At 38.5% G+C, this 9,605-nt stretch overlaps 1 protein-coding gene across 4 annotated transcripts in view; it reads right to left on the reverse strand.

Moving 5' to 3' along the window:
* Positions 1–9,605, reverse strand: part of PCCA (propionyl-CoA carboxylase subunit alpha) — a 362,003-nt gene that overhangs the window by 343,042 nt on the left and 9,356 nt on the right. For all 4 annotated transcript variants that reach the window (XR_457051.1, XM_007461534.1, XM_007461535.1 and 1 more), the window contains 2 exons: positions 3,917–3,964; positions 3,736–3,804 (listed from right to left, as the gene is read on the reverse strand). Coding sequence is in view for 3 of the 4 variants with exons in the window: in XM_007461534.1 (XP_007461596.1) it covers positions 3,736–3,804; positions 3,917–3,964 (117 nt within the window). In the remaining variant the exon portion in view is untranslated. The remainder of the gene's footprint in view (positions 1–3,735; positions 3,805–3,916; positions 3,965–9,605) is intronic.

The following is a 9,605-nucleotide window of genomic DNA, read 5'->3' on the forward strand; positions in this document are numbered from 1 at the left end:
TGTGTGTGTGTGTGTGTGTGTGTGTGTGTGTGTGTGTGTGTGTGTGTGTGTGTGTGTGTGTGTGTGTGTGTGTGTGTGTGTAGTTTCATCTGGTTTTGCCCCATCCTCATAATTCAGCAACCTTCGTGCCAAGAAATTAATATAAAAATTAGTCAGTGAGGGCTTCCCTGGTGGCGCACTGGTTGAGAGTCTGCCTGCCGATGCAGGGGACACAGGTTTGTGCCCCGGTCCGGGAAGATCCCACATGCCGCGGAGCGGCTGGGCCCATGAGCTATGGCCGCTGATCCTGTGCATCCGGAGCCTGTGCTCTGCAACAGGAGAGGCCACAACAGTGAGAGGCCCGTGTACGGAAAAAAAAAAAAAAATTAGTCAGTGATACCCCGGACAACCCAAACCATGTGGAGTTCAACAATAAAGATACCAAATATGAGGTCACAAGACAAAATCTACACATGTGAGGAAACAATCCATTGTGAGGAAGAGTCAGAAATACAAACAGATACATAAGATCTTGAAGTAAAATAACAAAACAATAGAACCTTTCAAATAAGTATGCTATAAAAAAAAAAAAGTATGCTATAAATAAGACAGGAAAGGACTCAAATACGTAAGAAAAAAGACAAAACAAAAATCAGGCAGGCAATTTCCTGGCAGTCCAGGGGTTAGTACTCCACACTTTCACTGCCAAGGGCACGGGCTCAATCCCTGGTCAGGGAACTAAGATCCCGCAAGCCACATGGCGCAGCCAAAAATAAAAATAAACTGTGCTTTAAAAAAAAAACCAGGCAGATTCAAAAAGGAGCAGTAGACCCAACAGATTCCTCAAAAGACAGCAAAGATGACAAAAGCAACCAAAGTAATCAGTGTCAGGCAATTTTCATTGGTGAATGCAAAAATGTTAGTAACATGAGAGGTTGTTGTGGGACAAAACCTGCACGTGGATTCAACGATTCACCCCCCCCCAAAATTAATTTTAAAAGGGGGGGGAATGCACCATTTTAATGGAAGGGACCCATGGAAGAAAACTGCATAATGGTCTTTAAAAGCCAACTTTTTCCCATTCAACATTCACTGTTTGCAAGTTACTTGGCTTTCCTTCTTTGTGTGACTTACCACTTAATAGTTGTAATAACTGTTAGTCTTCTTCCCCTGATTAACTGCTTAAAAATTAGTCGTTTTTAACATAAAATTAATAGTTTTCACAATCAACTGTAGCAGTACTTTCCTACTATAATAGTATTTACATTTCAATTTATGAAATTAACACATAAAGCATGTAAGATTTTTTTACTCCAAGTAACACTGAAAATGCTCACCTCTTGAAAATCAATATTGAAACACTTATAATACATCTGACTAGCAATGCCTTGTTCATAATACCGATATTATACAGTTCATTAGATATGATGGTAAACTTTGTGATCACATGTGAAGCAAAATATGCTTAGAGGAATTCACCTTTTTGTCTTTCTTGAGGCTGAAGCAGAAACCAAATAGCAAATCTGGCCCTATTTCTAAGGCTTAAATCAAACTTGGAACATTCTAACCATCATTATTATCCTGCTTTTACTTATAGTATCTTTCTAGAAACCGACTTACAGGAGGTCATATGAAGAGGAAGTTTTGACCGAGCATGCATTGCTTGCTTCCCATCGTGGGGCCTGGCAAATCTTATTTTAAACCATATATCATAATCTCTGGTTAAAAATTTTTAAAAAAAGGGGCTAAAAATCTTTAAAATATAAAAACTACCACCTCTGCTTCAGGAAGGATAAATGACAAAGACTTAAAACTCAAACCAACTCTTTTGAAACCAGTTTTGCCAAAGTCTGGAAAGTGACTGTCCACAAAGCTAGAAATGTAACAGTGAGAAAAGTTAGTCATGCTCTTTGGAGCAACAGCTTACAGAAGTAGATTATTCTGTAATACCACACTGAAATATAAACAAATAGGAAAAAGCTGAAATATAAATAATATAATAATATTAATATAAATAATTTTGGCTATATGCCGACAGTCACCTCTATGAGAACACAGCATAGAGAATTATATACTGTGATATGAAAAAAAAATTACAAGTGAAAGTTTGTTAGGCTTGAAATAAAAACAGTGATTGTCCACAATTCAAACATTTTTCTCTCAATTTACCCATGAATGAAAACACAGGCTGAGCTAATACACTGAAAAATAAACACAAGATGAGAAGAGTGAATTTTAAATCTACTACTGGCTTGACAGTAACACAAACTTTTTTCTGAAGTAGCTTTACTATTGGTAAATGCCTTAGTTCACCAATCAAGAATGACATTAAAGCAATAGTTTTCTCATTATTTCATGAATATTTTGTGAGGAATATAAACTACTGAAACTATCACAGTTAAAACAGATTATTAGTAAAGAAGCCAGAAACTAATATTCAAAAAAAATCGAACGGTATATATGCAAAACAAGTTTTTTCAACTGCTTAATTACTTTTAAAGTAAAGGATAAATATTTTAAATGTACCAGCCAAATAAACTAGATAATATAAATACTTAACCTTTATTCTGGGGAAATTAGAGTAGCTTGAAATCATTTCCATCTTGCTTTTTAAAAAAGGAAGAGAGTCACAATAAGACAACAGGAACAACATACTTCTAGATAAAATTTTAAAATCACAAAGACTGAAAATTCTTTGCATTAAATTACTATACGATAAAAGCTGACATTACCAATAGGTCCTGTTATCAGAAGTTGTGTGAAAGAATGAAAAACAGTAACTTATATCAAAGTACAACTACTTACATTTCATGTCATACAGTTCCAATAATTCATACAGTTTTCCCATGGGATTTTTTTCTACTCATTCATAGTTTATTACTGCTAAAAATGCCTGTTTTGATAAAAATCCCCAATAAAATTATATATCAGTCACTGCTTTACGCTATACCTTCTTTTGTTCATGTCCAATTAGTATTAGCCTATCTTTGATTTATCAAACTTTCAGCTGCACATGGTAAAGCATTTAGGAAGGTTAAACAATTACAGCATCCCGAGTGACAGTGGAGTTATCCTGGGCGGAAATGTGCTCCCATAAGGCAGCACTGTATTAACATTTCATTAGGGCTTCCTTGGTGGCACAGTGGTTAAGAATCCACCTGCCGAGGCAGGGGACTGGGTTCGAGCACTGGTCAGGGAAGATCCCACATGCCACGAAGCAACTAAGCCCATGCGCCACAACTACTGAGCCTGCGCTCTAGAGCCCACGAGCCACAACTAATGAAGCCTGCAAGCTTAGAGCCCATGCTCCGCAACAAGAGAAGCCACCGCAATGAGAAGCCCGCGCACCACAAGAGTAGCCCCCGCTCGCTGCAACTAGAGAAAGCCCGCACTCAGTAACAAAGACACAAATCAGCCAAAAATAAATAAAATAAATTAAAAAAAACAAAACAAAACACATTTCATTAATCTTTGAATCTTTCTCATGCGTTGCTTAAATGTACTTGGTGACCAGAATCAGTTTACCAAATTTTTATTCTATTCTAGGCTTTTAAAGCCTCGAAAATAAAAGAGTTAAGACACATATTGAAGACATTATGATGCTCCCATTTTGCTTAATACAAGAGTGAGTAATTAAACAGGTATTTTTTTTAATTGTGTACCTTTCAGGCCAAAAAAAAAAAAACCTACATCTTTCACTTTTTTTCTATTTGATCCAAAATAAAGTCCTGATTCAAACAAAGCAAATATACTTACAGAACTAGCATCAACATCACTGTGGATGGCAACCGTCTTAATGCCCATCTTCTTGCAAGTTTTAATAACCTATATTAAAGTACATTAATGTTATCTATTAATAGTAATTCATATTTAAAGGGATTTAATAATAATAAAATTCACAGAGTAAAATGGAAAATAAGATTAAAATTCCACTCACCCTACATGCAATTTCTCCTCTATTAGCAACAAGAATTTTATCAAAAGTCTAAAAAGAGAAAAAACACATAAGAAATTGTTACTCTTGCTTTGGGACCAGAAAACACCAAGCTTTTCCACAATTACCACTGGGCATGATCCTAATAAACATTACTTCCTACAGTAGTATTAAATACTATATATATCTTCATTTACAACCAGGCTGCTACTAAACTCATCTGGTAGGATCTGGCGTTATAATTATCCTCTTAAAGCATCAATTGACTAGGTTAGATCATTCATAAGGGGACTAAATTCTCTTGCCAAAAGATAATCTTCAAATGATATTTCAGAATACTAAGAAACTTTAGAAGAAATTGCTTGACAATTTACTTGATTAATTTCTAAATTCAGGGAAATTCTAAGTGTTACGTTTATCAAAGGGAAGTCTGATATAATTTATATGCTATCTCTTTGGGATTGGGCCACAGCATTAAATGATACTTTTGATAAATGAGAACAGATACTATTTATGCTTATTTCCAAAGATTCCCAGACAAAGCAGGTTATGCTATTTGAGTACAATGTTAAGTTTGAATAACCACCAAATTTTTAAACAGCTGAGGCCATATAACAGAAAAAGAAGTTCCATTCTGTGTGGGGCTAGAGACCTAATTTCTAAGCCCAGCTTTGCCATTAATGATCTATTTGACTCTAAGCAAATCAATCTCTGTAAATTGAAATCTCTTGACTTCCACATATATAAATTGATAACATTCTAATGGGAAACTATTTAACAAGGTTCTCTCCCTACTCTAAAACTGTACAGGCTAATCCTTTTAAAGAAATGCACACAAACAATTATAAGTAATTTGGATGCAACACATTTTAGTACACAACGACTGCTAGGTTAGTGAATTGTTACACGTTAAATGGAACTATTTTTTTAAGTTTTAGTTATATTTCTAAAACAAAAGTTAAAGTTATATATGATCTTAATAGTACTCATATATTGGGCTTCCCTGGTGGCGCAGTGGTTGAGAGTCCACCTGCCGATGCAGGGGACACGGGTTCGTGCCCCGGTCCGGGAAGATCCCACATGCCGCAGAGCGGCTGGGCCCTGTGAGCCACATGGCCGCTGAGCCTGCGCATCCAGAGCCTGTGCACCGCAGCGGGAGGAGCCGCGACGGTGAGAGGCCCGTGTGCCGCAAAAAAAAAAAAAAAGTACTCATATAACTTCAAGCTATATTTTAACTCAATAGGTAATCACAGAATCTCAGAACTGGAATAGGCCTTTAAAGTCTTGATTTAACCTTTATATCACACATGGCTTATTCCGCCAAACTGAGACAAGCCTCTACCTTAAAACTGGTAAATTCCTAATTTGATAGAATCCTAAATCATTCAGAGCCCTGAGCAGATAGGCCCTTAAAATATCCTAATCTCACCTCAGGCGTGAGGCTATAAAATCATCTGCCTTTCTATTCTCATCTGCTCACGGTAAATTCCTGTTAAACAATAAGCATATTCTAAGAAAAAAAATGTTCATACTTCCTTGAACTGCATTTTAAAATGTGAATTTTTATTAAGTATTAAACAGACTACATCTGATAAAAGCAGCACAAACACTGGAAGTTACACATTAAGCAACTGTTGCAGCAAATATAACAAATTATTGACATCATAATATTACAGGGAGTACAAATTCCACCCTAATCCCTATCCAAGAAGCAGAATAATGGTTAAGAGCCAGTCTGGAGCCAAACTGTCCAGGCTGGAATCCCAACACTACCACATGTTCTTCTGTGGACAAGTCGTCCCCCTGAACCCTCATTTCCTGGTATGTAAAATGAGAGTAAGAATAGCACCTGCCACAAGAGGTTGCGGGAATATTATTAACACCCTTAAAGCGTTTAGAGTAGTGCCTAGCACATAATATATACTCAGTAGGTGTTAGCTAGAGTATTGTTATTCACTCCTTTGGGCCACAAACCAGATTACAAACCCAGGAGTGTGATTCCAACAGGGATAAATCTGTACCAAAATGATCACTGCACCTCGCACATTTCTATTCATCTCTGTTCAGGGCTTGTGACAGTTAGTTTTATGTGCAACTTGATTGGTCCACAGGGTGTTCAGGTTAAACGTTTTTTCTGCGGTGTCTGTGGGCATGTTTCTAGATGAGACTAACGTTGAATCAGTGGACTCAGTAAAGCAGACAGCCCTTCCCAGTGTGGGTGGGCATCATCCAGTCTACTGAGGGCCTGACAGACTAAAAAGTGGAGGAAGGGACGATTAGTTCTGCCTGCCGGATTGAGCTGGAACACTGGTCTTCTCCTAGCCTTGGACTGGGACTTACACCATCAGCCCTCCTGGTTCCCAGACCTTTGAACCTGGACTAGAATTTCAGTACCAGCTTTCCTGGGTCTCCAGCTTGCCACAGCAGATTGTGGTGGGACTTCTCAGCCTCCATAATTATGTGAGCCAGTAAAAACAAATCTCCCTATGCCTCCTACTGGTTCTGTTTCTCTGAAGAACCCTAATACAGGACTATTAATGGATTACCAATTAGTACACACGCTCAATAAAGCTAATATCAATTAATCTTCCATACCTAAGATTTTCTTTTAACTAAATAACAGATGAATATGGTTCAGTATTTAGAAGGTACACAAGGGGACACACTGTAGGGACACCTAGGCCCTTGCCCCAAAGGCCACTACTACTAGTTTCCTGAATATTCTTCCAGGTAGGCTATGCATATAAAAGAATATATATACAAATAATTTTTTTAATTAGTCTTTGTTTTTTTTGTTTTTTTTTTTTTTCGCTGCGCCATGCTCCATGCGGGATCTTAGTTCCCAGAACCAGGGATCAAACCCGCGCCTCCTGCAGTGGAAGCGTGGAGTCTTAACCACTGGACCACCAGGGAAGTCCCCATACAAGTAAATTTAAACCAACTTTTTTGGGGGGGAGAGCTGCACAATGTGGCTTGTGAGATCTTAGTTCCCAGACCAGGGAATGAACCTGGGCCGCTGGCAATAACAGCACAGAGTTTTAACCACTGGACCGCCAGGGAATTCCCTAAACCAATCTCTCCCTCTCCATCAACAATTACAGGTAAACATCAAGTGCATTCAATCAAGTGCATTCGATAACTACAATATGGCACAATCACAACAAAATGTGTTAAGCGCTACAACACAGCTGTGTTAAGTGCAGCGAAGGGAGAGAGTGAACAGCATGCGTTAAGGCAGTGACATTGAAAGCAGACGGCAGCACTGAAAAACTACAAGTAATTTTTAAGACAGCTCAAGCACAAAACAAGTATGGGGGCACTGTGGCAAATAAAGCTGGGGTAAAAAGGCTGGATTAAGAAAGGACCTTCTTTCATTTCATCTCATTCATGTCATTTAAAGACCTGGGACTTTATCCTGTATCTGGAGAGCTGTATACAAGACACTCCGAAGATACTCTAAGGGGAAAATCAAAAACAACAACTTTAAGCCAGGAACCTGAATCCTTGAAGCCAGGGGGCTTTCAGGTACCATGAGAGATAAAGAACTTTTGCAGAAACTGTTTTTTTAATTTTTTATTTTTACACAATTGTTAAAGGTTACTTTCCATTTACAGTTGTTACAAAATATTGGCTATATTCCCTGTGTTGTACAATACATCCTTGAGCCTGTTGGGTACTGAGGTAAACTACTAGGTACTGAGGTACCAAATGGTCTGTACCTCCCAATGCTGCACCCCTATGTTGCCCCCAACACAGGTACCACTACTTTGTTCTCTGTATCTGTGAGTCTGCTTCTTTTACGTTATATTCACTAGTTTGTTGTTATCTTTTAGATTCCACATATAAGTGATATCATATAGTATTTGTCTTTCTCTGTCTGACATTTCACTCAGCAAAATGCTCTCCGAGTCCATCCATGTTGCTGCAAATGGTCAATTTTCATTCCTTTTCATGGCTGAGTAGTATTCCATTGTGTACATATACCACATCTTCCTTATCCATTCATCTGGCGATGGACACTTAGGTTGTTTCCATGTCTTGAAAACTGTAAATAATGCTGCTATGAACACTGGGGTGTGTAGCAACTGTTTTATACCTTTTCTATTGCTGTCATGGGGTAAAAAACACACTAGAAGTTTCATGAGAATTTTTTAAGTTATTTTCTTTTAATCCGTTCTCTATATCCCTCCTTCCTTTTTTCCCTTCCCTATGTTTAGATCATAGCTGGCATCTAAAACCACCAAGACACTTCTCTCCATTCAGGGACCAAGAGAAAGGCTGAGCTGGCCTGTTCCACTGGGTATTTGGAGGAATGACGGCAGAACTCTAGATCCCGAGTCACTCACCAAGCACTTCCGAGAAGGAGTACAGCACAGTGGGTAAACCCACCAGCTCAGGAAAAAGACAGTCTTGCGTTTACACCCAGCTTACACTTACTATTGTGGGTTTTAAGCTTCCGTTTCCAAATGTACAAAACTGAATGAACAAAACAGTTAAGGATAATATAAAGCAGCTGACATTACCTATATGCCAGGTACTGTGGAAAATCCCTTCTGCATATTACCTCATTTAATCCTCATAAGAGTCCTATGAGGTCAGTTTTGATAAAATCCCAATTTTAAAATGAGAAAATTGAGGCTTGATGAAGCATAATCACTTGCCTAAGTCACCGGCAAAGTTAACTAGCGGTAAAGCCAGAGTTCACACCTGGGTATTTGTGTCAAAACACACCATGATATGACATAATCAGAGTATGATGGTGCAAGTTTTAAACACTGTATTATCAATGCCAGGACTTCCCTGGGATCCAGTGGTTAAGACCCTGCGCTTCCAATGCAGGGGGCACAGGTTCGATCCCTGGTCGGGGAACTAAGATCCCTCATGCCTTGTGGCACAGCCAAACATAAAAAATAAAATAAAAGACATTAAAGTTAATTTCACCTGTTTCTTTTTTTTTTTCTTTTTTTTTTTTTGCAGTACACGGGCCTCTCACTGTTGCGGCCTCTCCCGTTGCGGAGCACAGGCTCCGAATGCGCAGGCTCAGAGGCCATGGCTCACGGGCCCAGCCGTCCGCGGCATGTGGGATCTTCCCAGACCAGGGCATGAACCCGTGTCCCCTGCATCAGCAGGTGCACTCTCAACCACTGCGCCACCAGGGAAGCCCTCACCTGTTTCTTTTTAATGTGGCTATTAGAAAACATAAAATTACATATGCCCTACAATTGTATCCACAATATATTTCTTTTGAACTGCAGTGATATACACCCTTTTTTCCCCGAGCCTCCAGATTCTTTTGAGTAGTTTTGCATACGTCAACAGACAAGTTAGAAGACTATTTCATTCTCAGATAATCATTCATATTAGTTCTACTTTAATGATATTCAACTTGAACCATCTCTTCTTAACCAAAACTCTTCTTCTGCCTTCTTTGATGCCTTTATTGTCACCAAATCGTTTTACCTCCAATCACCACTTCTAGTTCCTTTATCTCTCCTCTTACAAGCCTCAAACATTATCATATATCAAGATTTTAACTGGAATTTCCCTGTCCCAAAATTTACAATACCCATAATTGCCTTCACTCAAAATGAATCTTACAAATATTAAGTAAATGAAAAAAAACCCCAATAGTTTAATCAAAATCTCTCAACTGCCTAGTCTAAGAAAGAATGTTGTATTAGTGATCCTGCTG

Source organism: Lipotes vexillifer, unplaced genomic scaffold (assembly GCF_000442215.2).
Source record: "Lipotes vexillifer unplaced genomic scaffold, Lipotes_vexillifer_v1.1 scaffold655, whole genome shotgun sequence".
NCBI lineage: Eukaryota > Metazoa > Chordata > Mammalia > Artiodactyla > Lipotidae > Lipotes > Lipotes vexillifer.